Below are 23,385 nucleotides of genomic sequence, written 5' to 3' on the forward strand. Positions count from 1 at the left end.
TGTTCCTGTGTATTGTTGTTCACAATCACAAACAGACCGGGGTGAAAACATAACCTCCTCGGCCAAGTTCGTAAACTTTGCTGTGTCCAACTGTTTGTTTAAAGAAAATAAAAACTCCTGGCTAATTTGTGTAATTATAATTCACTGTCAAACTATATGAGCATTAATCATCGCACATGTAAACAGAGCCATTTGAGCTACATAAATTAGCTTTGCACGCCAATAATAATATCATAAATTTGATATCTTGGAATGGTTTTATTTACAAAATGTCAATTTATTTTTACTGACACACATTCAGATTCAAACACAGCATTTTGTCTGTTTCCCAGTTGATCACTGGTAAAATACACCAGCCTGTTACGAAGGAAAAGAAAACATGAAAAATACAAAATCGGACCTTAAGCAACTATTAGTATCTTGGAAACGGATTTAGTCTAATGTTGCCACCTGTTTAAAACCCCATCTGTCAATCAGAGGTGGCTGCAGGTTCCAGTCTTGGCTCGAGCCTTTTATTTACCTTCAGATTGCTTAAAACAGCGGTATCGAGTGAACGCAGCGCTCTGTGACTGCATCAACACACTGAACCCCCCCGATGGCTCTGTGTTACCTCTCTGTGGAGCTGAGGCGACACTGCCCCGCTGTCGTTTACCAGCACTCAGGATACAGCGTGTCCATGCCAACCCTAATACCAATAAGGCGGTTATTAGACCAGCTGGATTCCTGGTAGCTGTGACGTGTTCATTATCAAATCCACAACGCAGTCAGTGAAGGCAGCGGGCGTGTAATTAAACTGTCCCGTGTCCAAGTAGGACCCGCTGTGGTTTCCAGTCCAGCGTGGAGAAAAGGCGATGGTGCCAATCTGCACGGGCGGCGCTCCAACATAGACTGTGCAGCCATGTTGTTTGGCAGAAATTCTTATTTAGCAAAGATAATATAAACGCTGCCTTTTGGGGGAATCACAGCAGGAATTCTGTAACATCTCAGCCTTAATAAACCACATTAATGCTCCTCCTGTTTATGTGGGTGTTTGTGAGCCTGCCTGCTCCGCCAGGGTCCAACATGCAGTTTGAACTTTAACGTCCTAGATATAACGATTCCTGGTTCCATTCTTTCACAAGCAATTAACCAGCTCTAACATCAGCCGCTATCCTCAGACAGAAAGTTAGTGCATCAAAGATTAGACTGAGGAGGAAGTATTATTTATTCAAGGGCAGGATGTCAGCCCACAGGCCCAGATTTATAAGCTGACAACTTCTGTGCTGTCAAACACCAGCAGCAAACCCGGCAGCTGAGCCACAGCGCCCTCTTTTGGTCGCAGTGGAACTAGCTGGAAGAGAATACTGCTACTTGTCCTCTACTGTTTTCTTCTATTCCCTAGTTTCACCGTGAATGTTTTTACTTCTTTTAATCATGTATTTACACAGAGGAATGGAGTGATTTGTTGCTCTGGAACAACCTTGGATTAAAGTATCTTCCCATTCGGTATAGATGACTTATTGTGTTCATTTCATTATAAGCCTGTCCTCCCTCGCCTCTCTCATAATCTGCCTTTCCCCTGCCGCACAGCTTACTTCTTTATTGAGTGGAGAAGAAAAAGAAGACTTATTGAGGTTCATTATACGTATTGATCCTCATGGAGACGTCTCATTTTCTTTCTGTGACTTTGGTCAGCAGCCATCCTCCGGCGAACAGTGGTCACCGCACATCAGACGTCCTTGCTGCGAGGCCACATTGCAAACGGCCGAGTCACTCCAATTTCCTCTGTGCGGCGACCAGTCAGTGACAAGTGCTGGTTTATTTTAAAAATCCTTCCTGGGTCGTGATCTCAGTGCACAGGGCAGAGACAGCATCAAAGTTACTCTTCACGTCAGGCCCCAGTGCTGTGACTGGTCATTGATCGTCTGCTCTGTCCTTCGTGTTTGTTTTCTGCACAGATCTATATGTTCAGGGCGGTGGTGCAAACTTGAACTGTGAGGATGTTAAAGCTTCCAATGTAAACCATGTATTTTTCTCACCATAGCGTCATGTTCTCTTCTGGTTTCATCAGTTTGTCTGAGCTGTGGAACGTGATTATTCTGCTGGTGATGTAATGATTATAGATGTTTCCTACGATTTGGAATGTGTCAGTTCACTATGTCTCTGGTTTGGTTTGCACTGATAGTGAAATTCTCCATTTTGCTCTGAATCTAATTTTTTTCTAATTTGAACATATTCAAATATGACAAATATGGAGAAGCCATCTGATGAGGAAAATTCTGATATTCTATCAAATCTCTACAGCAGCCGTTACATGGACTCAGTGAGTTTGTTTTGAAACTTGTATTGCGATGGGTAAACTGGACTTGGACATTTGTGACAAGTATAATGTTCTGCCTATTTGGTCGGGAGGGGTTTTCCTCATGGCTAACACTTTGGTTACATCAGTTGACACTATTAAACATTGTTGACTGTAAAACCCTCTCTCCGTGTTTAAAGCCCTTTTAATTTCTAGCTCACACTTACATGTAATGTCTTTCAAACCCTTATCTCATAGTGATGTGGAGGACAGTAAGGGTCATTACTTACATCAAGCTGCCTTATCTGTCAGAGCCATGTGTTTGAACGAAGTGGCCTCAATAGCTGAAGGCATCAAGGTGGCAGAATGGATTTGGGATCATGAGGACCTCCACCTCAGCCGAGTCTATGTGTGACGCGTGTTCTGGGAGTCAGCCACGTAGTGTCTTTGACCGGATGTGTCCCTTCACTGTATTCCTGGGGTTATACCTTCGGGTGACCTGAGTGGGTGGGCTGTCAAAACATGTCGCCTCAGAGCAGATGAGCTGACCATGATCCAGCTGGAAGTAGCTTCCTGTTGAGGGAATTCAGCCCTTGTTCCGAGACAGAGGAAGAGCACTGGTAGGATTGTTTGTGTGTGTGTGACGTTATCAAGTCATACAGTAAATGGAAATGATTATAAGTGACGCACAGAAGGAGAAGAAGTGAATGCAAATTCCATTCCCATTCCAGGAGCTGGTGATGGTGGTGGTGATGGGATGTGAAGCTTTCACATGCAAATGAAATATGCACATGTATTTGACAGGGTCACCCGAAGAGGTGAACGTGGGTGGAAACATGAAAACGTGTTCAGATGGAAGAGATAAAACTGAAAGTATTAATGGAAATGATGACATCTGAGGTAATGTGCTGTACGCTACATGAAACCCTAAGTATAGCACAGAACTGACCAGAAAATGGTCACACATGTGAACCATCATGTGTCAAGAACATACATGTGCTTTGAATTTTCCTGTGGGTTTTTACAGACTTTCAAGGAATGCGCCAAACATATATTGTGTTTCACTGTCGCCATTCTTGGATTCTTGTGAATAGTTAGGATACGGTGATGCTTTTCAGTGAATGTGTCAAGCTAAAGCAAGTGTATCTTCTAAATTAGAAAAATTATTCGATTTTTTAAATAAACCAGTGGCACTCAGCTGGGAGCATACCTCGGCCAAGGCCCAACATTCTCTTTAAATTCACACATCCATACATATCCCCTAAAGATTCCTGATCAAGGTCCATGAATTATTCATTGAAAAACCACTGAAAAAATAACAAAAAACACCCTATCTCACAAAATAAAGCTTAATCCGCGCCAGTTTAACATTTTAAGGGTTCTTCCCTGGCCTATACCACATCCTCCCACCAGGTTCTTTTGAAATCCATTTAGTCGTTTACGCGTATCTTGCTTTCAGCCATCAAACGAATGCAGATGAAATATAACCTCCTTTTCGGCAGAGGTGATAAAATCATACACACGACCTCAGCCACCCCACTGGGTTATGTGTTCTATACATTTCTCTCTAAGTATAGAGGGGAAGAGAACCTGAACCTTGTGAAGCTCTCCTCCTTAACTGCTCTCCCACAGACATCAACATTAGACTCCTATCATTCAACTGATATTAGCAAAGAAAGCATCAACAAACTGATTTAATGAGTAAGTTGATGCTGAGCGGCATCAGGATCTTCGGGGAAAATCAGTAAATTTACTTGTCTGCTACCGAGCGACTCCTAAACGACCCCTGAACATGCTGACGGTTCGTTCTTATGTTGGTGAGCTCTCGCCCGGCATAGATGACATTCACCAAGCAGTCCAGGCACCTCACAGCCAGTGGATAATAATCATTCCAGATTTATGTCAAGGATCAGACGTCTTTCTGTGAAGAATCTGCTAGTGGAGGCTAGAGGTGAGAAATTACGGTGAATCATTCTGCCACCGTACGAAATGTTTCCCCTACAGGGAAGAATGCCATAACCAGGGATAGTGGCAGTAAAGGTGCATTTGAATTTAACTCTTCAGAGAAAACGCCTGAAAAAGAAAAGCGTGTGCTGATTCACTTTCCTCCTTTTTTCAGAGAGAGAGAGGAAAACCCTGACAGATTAGAAATGGAGTGGAGATTAAGCATATGCCATGCACGCAGTCATCCCCCCGGTTAATCTTTTGCAGTTTACAGTATTTGGAGTTTCCTGTTGAGACACGGCGGGGTGCGATTTTCTATACGGCAAATGAGCTAATATACGAACACTGGATGACAGCTTTCATGTTGTTCATTATCTCTCGCTCCGGGAATAACCGGCTCATGATGGGACTGAAGCCGGGCCTCATTAAGGTCGAGGATGTTGTGACAGTGGCCCCACGACTTTGGAAAGACAAGGGCACAGATTTGAAGGACGGAAGGAAAAAAAGAGAAGTGAAAAAAAAAGAAATCAATTTTTTTGAGTCGAGGAGGAAAGTGCTGCTGCCACACCGGCATTATTATTAAGTAGAAAAAAATCATTATACTTCCTTTTAGTGTCTGCCTTGAAATGACTGTGCAGAACAGAATGATAGAGAGTGAATGCTCCAAAAACAAGCTATTTCTTAAATTTTTTACAAGTCTGTATGTAAGTTATCGAACAACATAAACAATGATTCTCACGATTCTCTGTAAAAAATATATATGTATTGATTATCTTTAGTTTAGTTTGAGTCAATCCCCCATACACAATCCCCGACTCTTATTTAATTATTGTTTATTTCAGAAGCCTGTTTTAGGAAATAATTTATCCTTTTTATTTTACATAAACTTGGTGAATTACACTCATGACCCATTTTTCAGAGATTTATGTCTCCAGTAATGGGATCGGGGCTGAGCACCACAGGGAGTAGGGCGATGTTCAGACGTCACTGAGAGACAAACTAACACATTGTTGGTTTTGGTGTATTTGTGGGATTTGTTTTGAACTGAATAACAACGATTAAAAAAAAGGATCCCTGAGCCGACAGTGTGCGGAGGCTGAGTCTGGGAGCTGTTGTTGGCGTCTGCAGAAAAGCAGCGAACTGACGAAAGATCGAGAAGAAACCTTCATGGTCAGACCATTGTTGAGTTTAACTGTTTCTTTATGTTGTTTTTGCACTGTCTTCACATTATATATGTTCGAGTATTTATGTATCGAAGAATCTATTAATTCTAGACTCACGTTTCTTGAGAACCGTTTATAAGCATTATCAAGTTTGGTGGGATTTGAACATTGACTGTTGATAAACAGGCGTCCAGTGCTCTGTAGCAGCTGCAGCTTTGATACGTCAACGTGTAAACATCGTGTTCACAACAACAGATCATCGAGTTTGGGGTTCTACGTGCACTGAACTTTAAATAAACAGGTGAACGGCTCTTTTTGTCAAATAGAATCTACAGGTCCAAACATTTATTGACAGGAGTTCATGTGACTGTTTGTGCATCAATGATGAGGACAACACCAACACCAGGATATTTAATCAGACAAAACCTGCAAATATTTACTTGTATCTATTGATTCATACAACATATGCTCATCGGAGCTATTCAATATGATCTTGGTTGTCTGGTTTGGGTTTTGTAAAGATCATTGGGTTCCCTGAATGTTTAAAAGTCACAAGCAACTTAAAAGACAAGAGAGGGGAGCAGAAGGGTGGGAACCTCAAGCTGTGCACTCAAATCACCTCCACTCCTCATATTGTGTTTATGATGCATGTCTGCGTGTCACACTTCTTCTGGAATTGCCTGTATCGCTGGTGGACGTCGGCTGAAGTGCAATCAGATCCTCAAGTTTGGGGTTCTACGTGCACTGAACTTTAAATACACGGGTGAACGGCTCTTTATGCCACAGAACAACGAATGCAGGTCCCTTATACGGTTTCAGAAGGAAAACTATGACCAGCATCACCACAGGCCCAAGCAAACAGCCCATTTAAAATCTGCAGTTTTAGAAAGGGCACTGTATTAGAATGAATCAACAACAGAAGGGCACCCGGAGAGCACACACCTACACTCCGGCTAATTGGCCACTTCATCACCACATTGCATGTAGATGTGCTGAGATCAGATACATAAACCATGGAAGACCTTTCCGGCAAACGTCTTGCAATTTCAAGTTCATAGATATAAGCGTTGTATAAAGATTTCAGCTTTTTTTGTAATTTTTTTGGTGAAAAACTCACAATGTTAAGGAGAAATGACACAATTTCCTGCATCCACCCCTTTAATTGAATCCTCTGCCCACTCTTCAGCCTTCCACCAAAAAACAGTTTTGTGTAATCCTGCAAAAAGAAAAACATAAAAAGGCAATGAAGACATAACCTTGCTGCTGGAGGTATAAAAATGTGCTTTACATCGGTAAAAATATCTTGTTTTCTAGATGTGCATCCTTCTCTGTAACTGCACATGTAATGAGGGCACTGTATACACAGTTGCAATGTCATAATGTCATATCGTGGGGCGATCCTCCCATCACAACATGACATTCCACATGAGAATAAATTACACTTTAGAGGAGTCGCTTTAGTTCCAAGTCTCCAAGTCTCTGTATGGAACATATGGCTGTGAAATGACTTGGAGTCTGGAAGATTATTCTGTCCTTTGGATAATTCATATGTTGCCTTAGTGCACATCAGAGGTCCATCATACATGTCAGCAGTGAAAGCTTGTGAGGAGCATTAACAGCCGAGTCTGTGAGGTGAGTCATGAGTTACACATTGTTCTGTTGTAATAGCTGCTGCCCTGCTTGGTTAATAGCCCATTACAATCATAGAGCCCTTTTAAGTGCTTGTTCACTACTCAGACCACACAGAGAAAAAAGCCTGGTATTGTATTGTGTTCATATATTCTTTTGATGAAACACATCTTCATATTAGAGTTGGCCCTGAGAGGACGTTAGAGCTACTGACCAGCAGAGCAGCACGGCTGAGAAAGGCTTCGGGAACAGAAAGTGATCTGAATGAATGACACAATTTGTGATAAACCTAAAAATCATTTTTTCACACTTTATGAAAACTTTTAGTACATTTTTAGATTTTTTTGAATGATATGTGGGAAAAAGGCAAAGTTCTTGGATCGATGTTGACTGAACTTTTTTTTTAAAACACTCTTCACACAAACGCCCCAAAAAACTATAACTATTATAGTTATATATATAAATATATCTTTGTGAAGGCTATTGCTATGATGACATTATAGTAGAAAAGATTATATATTTTGGAAAAATAAAGTAGATCATTTTGCTATTATTATTATTATTGTAACTATTATTATTATTATTATTCATACAACAGTAAATAAACTGGTAAGGGTCAGAAGTGTCAGGAAACCAGGACACACCTACCCTTGTTTAATTTGCTTCCCCTGCTTCAATCATCTGTGTGTGCCAAATTACCCAGTATTTAATTTCCATATGTCTTTTAAACATCAACTATAAAGTGAAGATTCTTAAAAAAGAACGTCCTCTGCATTATGTCTCGGTAATCCAATCCCGCTGGATGCTACTTTTGAGCAACTGCAGGGGGAAAAAGTGGTTTGGCGAAGGCCCCGCGATCTGTTGAATGTAGAGTTTGTTTGAAGGGTGAGAAAATATGTCATTTCGGAGTCGTGGTTTATTCCAACGTAAGAGAGCGAGCACCAATGAGAGCCCTCTACGCTCCAACCCTATACCTGCCTCCTCTCCCCCCCTACCCACCCCTCCACCCCCTCCTCTTTTCCATCCACATACTCACTAGTGCACACGACCTGCAGCCTGCCACATCTGGAGACGCTTCACGACAAACTTCTACTTCTTCTCGCCTCTTTGGCTCCGCGCGGAAAACACAGTTCTCGCTCCGTCAGGGTGTCTCCAGAGTAAGTAGAGCTTCTTGAAGCCGAGTTGGCGTTTTCCTCTCTCTCCTCTTAGGGGGAGTTTTCATACATTCGGTATATAGCTGCGTGACCGCCGCGATACAGTTTTGGGGAAAATAACATAAATGGCACTTTTATACGCGTAATGTTTTCAGAGAGAGACGTGCGTAAAAGGAGAACGCGTGGTGTCAGTGTGCGGTGCGTAAAGGGATTAGTGCGAAGACTGAGTTAATTCATACATCTTTTAGAAGTGAATAATAGCATCTGTCTGCTCTGTCACAATATTGTTGTTTACTGCCACATGCTGAAAGTAAACCCCTGTCTGAGACCCTGCTTCGAGTCCAGGTAGATGCTGACATGAGTCACAGGGAATCAAACTGGTCAGAATCCAGCAGCAGACCGGTGATGGAGTGACACATCCCGGGCTTATTCCTGTCCCCAAAACACCGATCTAACGCTTTCTGGAAAGGAGAGGACTGGAATAAGGCACAAGGGCGCACGGCTCCATGCTGAAGTGTTTAAGTTAGTCTGAGGGGAAATTTAAAAGACCTAAAAATACAGCGTTGGTTTCTTCCCCTACAAAGACTCATTTGAACTTCCCACCGCAGAGCGAGAGCGACATAAATAGTTCTGACATGTGGATGTAATTTCAGAAGAGGAAAAAAAAAAAAAGAAAAAAAAAGAAAAAGAGACAGATGCAGAGAAATAAAGTGAGCGGCGCAGCGCCTGAGCCGAGCGTATAGTAGATTATAGGAAATTAAAGCGAGGGGCAGAGAGAGAGGCGATTACAGAGTTATGGTTTCACAAGCCGCCATAAGCGACGCGCGGCCAGATGGAGTGAAGCAACTCAGCTGTCTCGACCTCCAGGAGAACCAGAGCAATTAGAGTCGTCTCGTCTGAGCATCACCAGCCTCCGTTCGAGCCCCCCCCGCGGGGTCGAGCCCCCTCAGGGTCAGGGATGGGATCCGCTGGGCTCCTCCGCAATCTGGACTTTCTGCTCATCTCCCTCCTCAGCAGTTTATGTCTGGTAAGTACCTTTTTTTTTTAAACATGCAATCGTGTTTTGTTTTTTTTGTGAGTGTGTGTGCGTAAAAATCAATATGTTAAATGGAATCTGCAGGTTTAAAGATTTATTGACAGGAGTTCATGTGACTGTTTGTGCATCAATGATGAGGACAACACCAACACCAGGATATTTAATCAGACAAAACCTGCAAATATTTACTTGTATCTATTGATTCATACAACATATGCTCTTCAGAGCAATACAATATGATCTTGGTTGTCTGGTTTGGGTTTTGTAAAGATCATTGGGTTCCCTAAATGTCTAAAAGTCACAAGCAACTTAAAAGACAAGAGGAGCAGAAGGGTGGGAATCTCAAGCTTTGCACTCACATCACCTCCACTCCTCATATTGTGTTTATGATGCATGTCTGCTGTCATACTTCTTCTATAATTGCTTGTATCGCCGGTGGACGTTGGCTGAATTGCAAATAGGTCGAATGTGTGTGAGCTTTTAATTCCAGGAGACACGGTTGTGTATTGACTCACATATCCACAGTGTCGTTACTGGACTGAACTGGTTCCCAAGAGGGTCCGAAACATCGAGCTGCTGTTTGTTAGAGATCCTCTGGTCAAATTAATGCATCTTCCCAGAGTTACAATACAACAACGCAGCGTCTGTGTGAAGCAGCGCCTGCAACCCAGTTCCTGTCATAAGCAGCATGTTGTATTTACTATGGATTGTTTCACAGCTCCCATGCATGAACTGCATCCTGAACAGAAGGTACTCTACTTGTTAGTCAGACTGGGAGTAAATATTTCATTCATAACTCCAGCAGCACCTGAACAGTTTTCACCCTCCTGCCCCCCACTTCACAGCTGTAATGATTTACATTTGCCCCCGACATTGTGATTTACAATTACATTCTCAAATATTGCCATAGCTGTTACCAGAAAGCACACACGCTCGCATTGTGCCGCGGGCGGAGCAGCACACCAACTGGGTTCTGTGTGTTTTGGCTGACGCTGTTCTGCATTCAACAGGCAGTTCGCCCAGGCTCTGAGGTACAGTGCATTTTCCCAGTGATGTGGTCCGTCACTGTACCGCAGTGGACCTCGAGGCTCATTGGTTTAGATGGCAGAGGAAAACAATTATAACATAGCGGCGTATTTATAGCTGATTCAACATTCAGCCGTTAAAAGGCTCTGTCTGTGGACGGTGTTTACCCGTTTTTTAAGTTTGGTGTTTGCTCAGTCTTCCTGTCCACAAAAAAGTGATTTTTTTGCTTTTTCCAGACTGTGACCAGAAGGGACGTTGATTTCACCGAAAGCCACAGCTAAGAGTGGAAAGTCTGTGTCTCTCTCTAAAGAAAGAGCACTCAGCTTTTCAAATTGAGATACTCACTTGTCAAACTACAGGGCTGAGCCGCTTTTCCAGAGGCTCAGCAGGCGAGTGACGATGCCCTTAACCAGTGCGACACCATGAATTGGTCGGTTCCTGCTCTTGTTATCCTGCCTCGTTATCTGAAGGGAATTGGAAGATGCTTGAGGAGACAAGGAATCTCTCGGTTGTGTTTGACACCTCGGCTGGCATGCTGCAGTGACAGCTCACAGACAAAGCTCTTCCTCATGCAGCCTTTGTTCACTGTGACTGGCTGTCTCTCTCAGTCAGTTATTACATTTGTTAAGCGGAAGCGCTGCTTTCAGGAACCTCACTGAGCATTTAATTTGTACCTCATGACCGTGTTTTTCCGGCGTGATGACTTGCATGTGTCTGCATCCTCACTGGAGGAGCTGTATATCTGCATCTGCTTGGCCCAGTTAAGCACCATGTCGGCTCAGGACAAAATACGACTGTGACGACTGTCATGTTTTGTCGTGCACGAGGCAGTTTTGACTAGTTTGTGACTAGATGGGGAAAATAACTCTTGTTGACAACTTCAGCCCAGAGCTTCTTTTTTTTCGTTTAAAGCGATATGGTGGCTTGCTTCTTGGTTCTTCGGAGATAAATCAATATTTGTAAGCATCAATTTCATTAATATCTTCCAGAATAATCCCAATCTTACATTCATACGTGTCAAAACACCTATAAACATATTCTCATTTGATTCCCATTGACGTGATAAATCAATTTGAAACCACAGAATTAGTATTTGAGTCTGAAGTTTTATCAAAACACGTGTAACAGGAGAAGAACGTGTTGTATAAGTACACAGAAACTTGTTTTGTTCTTTTACAAGTCACTGACCCTCTTATGATGTATAAGCCTTCACAGTTAATGTTGTTAAGAGAACAAACTGCGGGCACCTTTCAGAGAAGCTTTATCCACTTCTGCCAAATTATTCTCAATGGAACCTCACAGCACATTTTAGAGTGCGGAATAATCGAATCTCAAATCTGTCTGTGGTAATTAGGGGCAGCAGATAACATCTCACTAATAAATCATGAGCTGCTTGTGAATTTCAAAATTAGGCTTTAATAATGAAATTCATTTTTGCATGCCCACTTGGACCGAACCCAAACATGACTTATGATAATGTTTGGGTTCATGTCTGTCTGAAGCACGAAGGGAAGCATCTCCTTTAATCCATTCCATAAATTTGGTTTCCACTGAGTAAAACTGTGGAGACTTCAGTGTGATCCTTTCTTAATAAACTTCACGCAGACTCATTTAACAAATTGTATCCACTGCATGTGTAAGGCTGAGTGATGGATTATGGATTTTTATTCTAACTGTTGTCTCTCATGACGCAATTATAATAATTAAATTAATTTCAAAGAATAAATGACTAATAACAAATGGAGGATTTTGTAAAAAACTGTTTTGATAATCTTGCAATAATTACTATCATTACCACTACTAACAATAATAACGTCAAATATCCCACATTTTACACCCCCGACTGGAAAGATAGATAATACAGATAATGAGACATATCTTTCAAGGACACAAACAAAGGGGGAGTTGATTTTTGAAATTGAACGCACAACACTCATTAATTTCTATTTGCAAAACAAATGACACCTCTTAAAGAAATTACAGGTCACATGAAAGGAAAATCCTGATCATAATTGGGTCTTTGGTTGTAAGACAAAATTTGTCTCCCCTGTAACTGGTCTATTCGCATAAATAGGATCTCATCAGTAATCAGGTAGTTATCCAAAGATGCAACGTGTAATATTTCTTCTTTGGAAAAAAAAACAAAAAACTCTCTTCTCCGAGTAAACCAGTCTTTCATCTGAACACCAGCTATTGGACCTTTGATGTCATTTAGCACGTATGAGATGCTACAGCAAAGTGCTACCTACAGTACACGTAACCATGATTTCATGCTGTATTTGCTCAGGGAGTTCAAACACATTGGACCTGGCCTCTATCTAGATTCTCTCTCTGACCAGGCCCAATTAAGGCAGAGGAACAACAAAGGCCTGCCAGGATCAATTTGCTCCTCTGAGAGTATGTTTCTGTCAACCTGTGTGTCATTTCTTATGCCTGTCATTGAAGGAAAGTCCCAGAGCCATGCTCACACAATAGGTATAATCTGTTGGTGTCTTCTCTTTTATTCTTGCCTGTTCAAAGGTTTGTTCTATTAAGCTCTGTGTGTGTGTGTGTGTGTGTGTGTGTGTGTGTGTGTGTGTGTGTGTGTGTGTGTGTGTGTGTGTGTGTGTGTGTGTGTGTGTGTGTGTGTGTGTGTGTGATGCAAGACCAGGCGTCATAGTGTGACCTTTACTGCTCCCAAGAGGGGGAGCAGAACCAGTAGGAGGTGTGTCAGCAATCATTAGGTGGCAAAGTGAAGTTTTGATGGTGAATTACCAAAGCCTTCAAACCATAAAAACAGAGGAATTAAGTTTTGCTGTCTGCTATTTGTATTTTTTTTTTTTACCCACTCATTGATCTGATGTTAGCCACAGCAAATGAGGCTTCTTTGTAATCAATCCTTTAGAGGTGGGCTTTTATGCTTGGTCAAACCAATCCCCACTGGGATTTGTTAGCATCACAAATCCTTTTGCAGCATTGACGGAGGTTCAGTGACTTATTATGTTGCCTACTAATGTACCAATCAGAGCGCACCGCACTGCACTGCACAAACACAGTGAAACAACATAAAGAAGCTCCTTATTAACAGACCTGGCCAATATGGGCATGTGAGTCCACATCTGAACCAAAAGCTCCCATGTTGGCTCAGTGGCATTATGGATTATGGAGGAATACTAGAATACAGCATTAAAAAGCTATGAATGCTGTTGTTTCGATTGTTATTAGGGGTGTAATAATAATACTACATTTTATTAATAGAGCCCTTTTCAAAGTACTCAATGACACTTTACAAACGCTAAAATTAACATAAAAAGCTACACACTAAAAAGATAGAACACGCAACATACATCACACATTGAAAGCAGTTATAAATAATTAATTTCCAAATGCACATTCATCTCTTTTTGAGGGGAAAAACAATATATTCCAACATCACTGATTAAAGTTCCTCAAATTGAGATCACTTGATCCTGATTGGACAAAAAACGGTCTCTGACTCAGCTGGAAGACAAAAACATGCAATATTTACCAAAAAGAGACAACCTCACCCATCTTGAAATAGATTTATCATTTCTTAATTAACACATGTTATATTGTTATTTGTGAAATTATCTTGTAATGAAGGAGGGCTCAACAGCAGCACTGGCGGCAGGTTTGGGATATGGCTGCACTGTGGTTCCATCATCCTTTGCTGCTGATTATAATTGTGTTGTAAATTGTTGTTCCTCATTGTTTCTTCTGAAAATCCTCCCGATTACACAACACACCTTTTGTTTGATAGCTGTCCTACTGCTCGACTGTAGACAACACAGACAGAGAGAGTGAAACCAGCTCAACGGTTGTTGTGACATGTCTGCTACTTTGACTTTGATACTAATCCTTCAAACAGGGAAAGAATGACACCACAGAGCTTTAATCAGGATTAGAGTTACAAAATTTCATCCAACAGGGAATTCCCACGGTCCCTCTAAAGTGCAGGTCACTGACAGTGACGCTGATATAATAATATGTCTGCTTTTATCCACTTCAGACTGTTCTCTATTACAAAAACGACAGAACTACTGTTGCGGAGGAAACGACAGCTTTTAAAATGATGCGGCAGCTCTGAACATTTATTGAATTCCTCCAAGTCTCTCATCTCGTTACCCTGGTTTTAGCTGCACAGCAAGAGTGGTGAATTTCCCTTTGCTTTGACATCATCAGTCATCGTCTGCTCACACCACACCGATGGCTACCCGTGGAGCCTGAAGAGCTGTAATCAGTCAGTTTATTATGCTCACTTTAACTCAGCCTGGCTCTCTTCTTCTACTGCAGCCCCTGTTTTCATACAGATTAGTATTTGAATACAGTGCAGCTGCTGGGTTCGTAGCAGCTCAATACAATATTAGCACTCTTTAGCCAAATCAGAGTCAGTGAGTTATCATTGGCGTTACGCTGGACATATGCATTCAAAGTTTCAGCTGCTCATTCGCTCTGATTGGGTTGATGACAAGTTTCTATAATGAGGGTTGGATACTGGAAATAGTAACAAATCAACCAAAACACTTCAACCCTCATTTAAATGCTCACATTGATTCCAGTGACTTTTACTGACCACTGTTTGTATTTCAACTCTAATAAACAAAAATGGCATTGAAAAATATTTTTTACGTCTGTGGTTGAAAGTGGAGATTTTTATTATACCACTAATAGTTCGTACCACAGAAATGCATTGTGGTCAATTTGTGTTTTCACGCTGCTACAGAAGTACCATCCAATCAAATCATGCTTAAAATAAACACCCAAGCACCAATCAAATCAATTAATGCTGAAGGGGAAGCAGAGGCAGCTGGTGAACCTGGGCTGTGTCGGAAACCCCCACTTGTTGTTGAATGACAATCTTTAAATGTAGAAACAGGCGTTTATGCTGTCGTATGAACGACATTGACATTTGTAGGAAAGGTCGGCGTGTTCCTGCCGCCCCCGCTCCTCTCGTCTCTCAGTACAATGCATGATGGTCGATTTCGCACGATTATTGACCATCGGTTGTGCACTAGTTTTCATGATGCAATGTGGGAAACAATGAGCGCACTATATAGGGTATGAAAACATAGAAAGGACGGTATTTGAATGGTCATTTCTTTGGATGGAGGATGATGTGCAGGGGAAGTAGAGAGAGAGAGATCATATAATATTAGGATTTTATATGAGGTATATGTATGTTCTTTTATATGAATCCTATTATTTTTCAGTTGATCAGATGTGAAGATACTGCAGTTGTATTTTTTGTTGAGTTCTTTCTGCCTCTTGTTTAGTATGAGCTTGTGGATTCACCGTTTTGTTGATATGGGAGCACATGAAGAACTTTAAATTAAATCGTTTTTATTTTATTTTTGACTCGCAGACCACACCAGGCCTCATGCAGTATCTTAGCCACAGTGTGCCTGTAGCTCATGCTAATGCCAGTGTTGACTGGTGTACGTGCAAACAGTGGATTCCTATTATTGCACTGCTGAACAGGATAAGAGGATTGTATGATGTCACTCCTGCAGGCTGCAATCCTTTACAACCAGGTCTCAGTGTGTAAAAAGTCTTAATCGCTTCATAATATGAGGTGGTGCCAGACTGGCATTAGAATAATTGTTGGATTTTATAACCTACTAATGACAAGTTGCTATAATGAGGGTTGGATACTGGAAATAGAAACAAATCAACCAAAACACCTCAACCCTCATTTAAATGCTGACAGTGATTCCAGAGACTTTTACTGACCGCTGCTTGTGTTTGAACTCTAATAAACAAAAATGGTATTGAAAAATAATTTTACGTCTGTGGTCTTGGTTGAAAATGGAGATTTATAATACCAGCTATAGATCGTACCACAGGGAGCCTGGAGCTATGGGGAGATGTTCCCTAGACACTTCACTCCTTGAGATAAACATCACATATTTGAGTCACTGGAACACACCGAAAATAACCTCTTCTCACTCAGCATCAAAAGTATCGTGTCATTGTGCCTGGAAGTTGAAGAAATGGAAATCAGCAGCAGCTTATACGGTTGGAGAGAGGGTGTAATTTAGGGCGCAGCTTGGTTGAATTGTAATTTTTTGCATCCAAGTGAGATTATATGTCAGCAGATGGGCCTTTCCTGTTTTGTAATGGAGTTTCCCAGCCCGTAAAAACGGTTTGAAGCAGCACGAGGGTGTAAACTGTGCTAAGCCGCTGCACATGCCTCGCCGCTGCAGATCATGGGTCATTCACTGTCGTCACTGGTCACTTAACATGTATGCCTGAAATTTCCTGGGATCAGCATGGGATTCGCCTAACAGAGGCAACTTGTAGTGGGAAAATACCCTTCACACGCACACACACGCACACACACACACACACGCACACATCATGATCAGTATTTCACTGTGGCGCTTTACAGTAGCCGAGGGAATTCCAGAGACAACTGAGGAGCAATCTGATTTCTTCAACTTCCTCTGAGAAAAGCACACATACTCATGTCCTTCTTTTCCCTTTGCATTGACTGACACATTGTTCAGTTTTTAGGGCCTGTGAGTCAGACTCCTAACGTGTGTGTGAATAGGAGGGTCTTCAGTTTCACCAGCATGGTAAGGTTATACCGTGGCTGTGTTTGACTCAGGAAAGGGCTTGTTTTCTTGACTTACCGTGACCTCAGTTTTTTTTTCTTAAACTTTCCACTTGAAGAATGTGAGGGTATGTGTAACTCAATGCCACTTTTACACCTCGCTGGAAACCTTACACTTCTAACAGATATTTTAATGATGTGCCTCTCTGCATGATGAACTCCAACGCTCTTAAAGTTCTGCTGTTTTCCTCTTTTGTTTATCCCCATAAGTGTTTTTATTTGTTGGTTGGTTTGTATATGAGCAAGTATACAGAAATAATTAAGGAAATGGATTTTCACGAAACTTGGTGAATGGATTTGTTATGGGTCAGGAAAGAACCCATTAAATTTTGGCACAGATCATGGTGCTGAGCCAGAATTTTTTTACTCTCTTAACATTGCAAGATATTTTTACGGTTTTATTTCTTATTATTCATATATTTAATGGATCTTGATGAAAACAATCAGGCACCTTTATGAGACTGATATCTATGAGTGTGTGTAATGTGGTGCAGCTTGATTAGATTTAAGGCGACTGTTGGGTTTGGCCTCCGTCCTGGGCTCCATGTTGGGCTCCATGTTGGGCTCAATGTCAGACCCATCTCTGTCAGCTCAGCTGTCACAGCTTGCCACCACAGTGTTTTGGGTCAAACTTGTTTGCGTTTACCAGGGGGTCCGTCTCAGAGCGATCTTTGTTATGCAGTTCTGGTGCAATCTGAGGACATGCTCAAGCCATTGTGTCCGCCCACGTTTAATCTCTTTTTAGGGGTAGAATATGTCGCCTTTTTGTTATCCTGAGGCATTCATTGTGGAAGTGCCAGCACTCTGAGCCGTACAGGAAAACAGATTTAATATCGCTTTTGCAGAGTCAGACGTTTGAATTTGACGCCCTCATGATGCATTTTCCTCTTATTTCTAGTCACTCATCGTGTGAGGGAAGTATCTTCAGGAGGCAACGAGCAGCAGTTCCACAAAGTGGAGGCCGTATGCGATGCCAAAGTTGCTCAGACATCTAATAGTTCCACTCCCAAACTTCCCCTTTCAATGGTTGTTCTATTCATTGTGGACATGTCTCAAATGAAATGCCTTTTCCTCGTTTCCACTTGTCCGCTGAATGCCCTACACATCCTCTATGTGCTGATGGTTATCTCAGGGAAGTAAATTTGACACATTTCACAGAGACAGGCCGCCTCTCCTCTGTCAGTCTTTGATAAGGCGGTCTGGGTTTTATCTGCTCACTGACTGTTGACCGTGTCCATTGACATTGTTGGACAGAAGAATTTTATAAAAACTCAATATTTCAATTAAATCAGGGGACATTGATGGTTGATTGCCAGAGATTATGAGTTTGCGTTCTTTGTGGTCCCTTTTTAGCAGCTACCTGCTGTATCAATATTGTGGTGCAGACTTCCTTGCGGGCAATATGATTGGAATCCCACAGCAGCTCAGTCGAGTTGACATGTGAAAATTCTCAGCTACGTAGATGCCTTTGCCATTGACCGACGATCCTGCCCGGCCCTGCCCCCAGTATTGTTGAAGGGATTTAAGTGTCAGATGCACAAACGCTCTCAGACTCGTTCTACAGCCCCTGAACACAACAAGGATGGAGTTTGAAGACGCTCACGAGTCAATTCCCGAAATGATCACGAGCAGGAAAAGCAGGATTTCACACATCCGATCCAGACGTTTACGTGCCTTGGAAGCCCCTCAGACTTTGGGCCGGGGCTCATGGCTGAGAGGAGGCTGGACTTCTTAAAAGGGACCTTTATTATTTTCATTGCAAAACTCAGGGGCTTATGGTTTTATAAGTATGCAGTTCGCTGCTCCAGATTTTCCAGCATTAAGTGAAGAAATCCTCATATGGCAGCGCGGCACAAATCTCAGCCAATTTTAACTTCAGATAACAGTGTGAAGTTTGGCTGGACTTCAGCTCAGCTCCATGACATTTAACACTCGCGCCAATTAGAGCCCAGACCCTGAATGTGTTTGCAAAGTTATGGTCAGTCATAGTTCAACTGATCTCAAGTTAAATTGCAACATATGAATGTAGTTGTATAATTCCAAGTATTATTGATCATTTCTTCCAACTTTAAATGATACTGGTCTCCATCAAAGTTCACTGGTTCCCTTTTCTGGACTGGTATGCTAGAACTAACTCCCAAGTAATCCTGAAATTTACGGATCATCTATTGAATTAGTTATTGAACAAATTAAAATCTATATTTTCAATTTGTATGTTTGTTGTGTATTTATTTTGGGGAGTTGAGTTGCATATTGCATCATCATACAGAAAAAACATGCTAGTGAATTACACTGATCATACAGTTTATGGGGTTTGCCTCTCAGTCGTACAACCAACTCAAATTATTTCTGCTTCCAAACCTGCGCTAAAATGTTCAAAGTGTAGCACATTTACATTTGCTGTACGTATCATAACCTGGCAGATTTTCACCCGAAAGTTTCATGAATCCTCAAACTTACCATCTGACCCTCGAGCTGGAACACTCGTTAGAGGTTGTGGCTCATTTCTGCAATTATTTTTAATGGTGTAAAGTGGCATTGAATGAAGAGGTGCTCTGTGTGGAATTAGCTTATTTGATGTGTTAATATTGATGAGGGTTTTTCCACGATGTGCATGTGGATGAAGGCCACAGTGAAGACCTACATTCAGCATGTGCTATTATAGATGCAGGAGCAACATCGGCTTGGAAGACTTTTCATATTTATTGCCAGAGTTGTAGAATACCATATGTTATTTGAATATCTACAGCATATCATTTACTGCGTGGTCACAAAATGTCTTTTTAAAGGAGATGTCTTTTTAAAAGAGATAAACTATGCTAAACAGTAAATAGTTATTTAACAAGCTCTCATAATAAAGACATAAAAGTATCCCAGCTACAGTATTGCATGTTATACTTACATTACTAATATACAGCGTGTGAGCATATTAAAACAAATGCACTTAGTGAAAACTTAAGGGTTCTGTTTCCAGGTCTTGGGAGGTGCAACTGCATATTCAAAAATGTTTGCTCTAGAGAGGGCTGCAGGATATCTGACACTTAACTGTCAGTGATGTCACATGAGTCAGTGCTGGTTGGGCCTAGGACTATCAGTTGGAAAATGAAATTTTAAATGTATATTTCTAAATTGGGGAAACCTCAGGAAGAAGTGAGCTTGAGGCTGTTAGCATGGAATTAAAATATCATCTGCTGCCAAATGTGATCATTTTGAGTTTGTGTGTCAGTGTTGTGTGATAATGTTACATACACAAAATGCTAAATTGCGAGGTTTTGGGATTGTGAAGCTCATTTTGATTTGCATGGTATCACTGTGGCTTCAGTTTAACATACGTGACAAGACAGAGCTTTTGTGCTATGAGGCCTAAATTTGACAGGGATTACTTACAATTATGCAGATGTGGGAAAACTCTAAAAACTCTGGTCCCGATCCCTTCATGTGCCAAGGATTTGAAGTGCTTCAGTTCACCGCCCCTTCACACCACGGATGACATATTCTCTAAATTTAAACATAAGAACCTCTCGTCATTAGGCGCGCGTGCTAACCGCCGGCTTTAGATGGTCGAGGATTTTATGATTGAGAAGAAAAGAAAAAAAACACCATAATCAGCCCATAAAGACGATCTTGTGTTCCAGCGTTCCTTCTAAGTGACTGACGTGCAAAGCAACTTCTCCCAAACTGTTGCTCTGCTGTGTTTACAATGGATTACACCAGATATTGACTCGTAACGTTCTCTTCAGTGCTCACTGTTTGCCTGCTGCTACGGACTCTGCCTCCTACCCACGGCTCCAGTCATTTCTAGTCAAATGAAAACATGGTTCAAAGACCTCAGCACCAGTGACCTTGTAGTCGGTGGCAGGAGCAGGAGCAGGCCTCTCGGTTGGAGGACACAGTTTACACTGCAGCTCATGTGTGCTGGTATTTTCCTTCACCCACCAGACAGTCTGATCTTCTTCATCCTCAAACCTATGCATTAACCTTTTTAGTCCCTAATGTGTATTAAATCCTTTAAATGCAGCCAGGAAGGGACACACACAGTATATGCTGTATTTATCCTGGCAAGTTAATCCATTAATGGCTCACCGCATTATTTAGTGGCTTTGTAGAATAAGATTTGCCGGAAAGCATCTTTTTATAGACTCGAGCTGCGAGCTGCATTTGAAGAGTGGTGTCAAAAGGTTGAAACTTAAATATTAGTGTTAGAGAAAAGCAAAAGGCACCTTGTGTACTGTTGTTTCATGTTTTTTGCCTTCAAGTGTCACCGAGTGCCCAATTATTTCTTGATTAATTATAACACTCGATTGAAGCTGCAATGTAATTTTGATTTAATCCACCTTAATAGCTTGTGTTTCAAGTGAACTTATCCCGTATGTCATGCAAAGGCTTTTTCCTGGAAGTCATGCACAGAGTTATAGTACATGTTGTTTAAAAGTAGACACAACATATGTATATTTATACACATTCTCTGTATATTCCTATGCAGCAATATATATGTCTTTGCCTCTTGATTTTAAATTATGTTGGTTTTAAAATGGCTCCAGTGAAAAGCATTTCAGTCAAGGTGACCACCGACACAAGGTTCATTCTCTTTAATACGCCTCTTCAGTAATTAAAACAAGAGGGTGGAACATTAGCAGGCAATGAGAGAGACACCTTGGCTGATTAAGTTTTGCCGAATTAGCCCAGAGTATAGAGCTTTCTTTGGAAGACAGCTGCAATTAGTGGTTTTATACAAACCGTGTCCTTGCCTTGGTTGTTTGCAGAGAGCAGGCTTCTCCGTGTACCTTCGGTTTTGAGTGGAAAAGCCGCTGATTGCTTGAAGTGTTGACCTCTAAATGCATCATCTCTTTTTTCTCTACTCCTTCTTTGCTAAGATGTTTAACTACATCCACCCTGCACTGATTGCTGTGTTATGCTGGGCTCTCACTGGTAATGGCACACATCTTGCTGCAGAAATGATTTTCATTAGTTAGGTTGGAACAGTGTCACGTTGACTTTTGACTCTAAAGTGTTCGTGACGGTGTCGCACTGGTCAGACTGACCACATTCTTTTCACCCAAGCTCCCACTGTTTGACTGTGTGTGTGTGTGTGTGTGTGTGTGTGTGTGTGTGTGTGTGTGTGTGTGTGTGTGTGTGTGTGTGTGTGTGTGTGCCGCCTCTTCGGACAGGCAACACATACACACGTACACATAGTTTTCTCCTTCATTAGCTTTAAATTCATGAAATGTATTTTCATCCATGTGTTCCGTTTCTTGGTTTTTGAAAGAAACAACACAAAACAAACAAGGAATCTACTGAACAAACTGAGGAACCATGTCTTATGCTACATTTGCAAAAATAAATAAATATAATGCTGCTTCTGTCAAATGTAGAAGGTATAACCATTTTTGACAGTTTATGAGAAATAATTATGGTGGCTCCCAGATGGCCACTGATGGTCATTTTTATACCTCCGCCCCGGCGACAGCTGTACCCGAAGGCATTATGTTTCTGATTGCTTGTCTTGTTTGTCCGTCCGTCTTATTCTCGTTGACACAATATCTCATGGGCTTGGATGTAGTGCCTTCAGATTTGGCACAAATTGCACTCGGGCTCGGAGATGAGGAGACTGGATTGTTGTCGTCAAAGTTCAAGGGCACTGTGATCTCAAAAAACACATGTAGCCAAACTTCAAAACATATTCTGACACATTTTCTGACAAATAATGAAATAATTATGCGCTATATAAGGAATGTCAACTTCACTCTGACATCCTCACGCTCTGCACTTCTACTTTCTCTGAAGAGAACATTCTCTCCATTTTTCCTGCAATTTGACTGGATTGCAGAAAAACAAAAACCTCGGGGGAGTAATTCTATTGGAAGTTGGTGTTCGTGGTGATGTTGTATTGGATTGCATCATATAATAATACATTAGTTGCTCCTCCATGTAGGAAAATATGGACAAAATGTGAAGAGTTGCTAAGAGTGTTCTGTTATGGACAGAGTGGGCAGTAAGATCCGATTGCAGAAGTGGCAGATGGCGGATCGATGGCGGTTGAAAGCCCACATCCATTTAGAACTTGTGAAAGTGTGATTTTGTAATGACGCCAGTTTTTCGATATTAAACGAAATGGAATATAAATTGAAAAACCTCCTGCAGTCGACTAATTAGAGTGTTGACGGTGAGTCCTCCAATACGAGAACATGACTCTGCAAATTAGCTGGATTAATTAGCATCTGAGGCAGAGGAGCAAGAAGATGCGGAAGTGAATTAACAGAAACAAACCTGAACCACAGAGTCTGCCTCACCTGGCAGTCAATTCACCCTCATCTTTCATTTATGGAACCTTTTGTGTGAAAAATGAACCTTTGAAAAGCTTTCTGACATGTTGAGGCTCCTCCTCTTTTCCCGGTAGCCGTGTGTATTTTGGTCAAAGTCTCATTGAAAAATAGATGAGTCCATTAGGACATACCTGCTGTCCATCCTGATAAATATTGTAGAGCCCTACTTTCTGCGACCTCATCTGTAGGTTGTAGGGATTTTCAGCTACTTAATAAGAC

General features: G+C 41.5%; 1 protein-coding gene across 1 annotated transcript in view; it reads left to right on the plus strand.

Moving 5' to 3' along the window:
* The first annotated feature begins 595 nt into the window (after window positions 1-595).
* The window catches only part of pth1r (parathyroid hormone 1 receptor), a 49,564-nt gene continuing 26,774 nt past the window's right edge, over window positions 596-23,385 (plus strand). The window contains exons 1-2 of the mRNA XM_061084605.1: window positions 596-726; window positions 9,012-9,195. Coding sequence (XP_060940588.1) covers window positions 596-726; window positions 9,012-9,195 — 315 coding nt within the window. The remainder of the gene's footprint in view (window positions 727-9,011; window positions 9,196-23,385) is intronic.

Source organism: Limanda limanda, chromosome 13, assembly GCF_963576545.1.
Source record: "Limanda limanda chromosome 13, fLimLim1.1, whole genome shotgun sequence".
Taxonomy (NCBI): Eukaryota; Metazoa; Chordata; class Actinopteri; order Pleuronectiformes; family Pleuronectidae; genus Limanda; species Limanda limanda.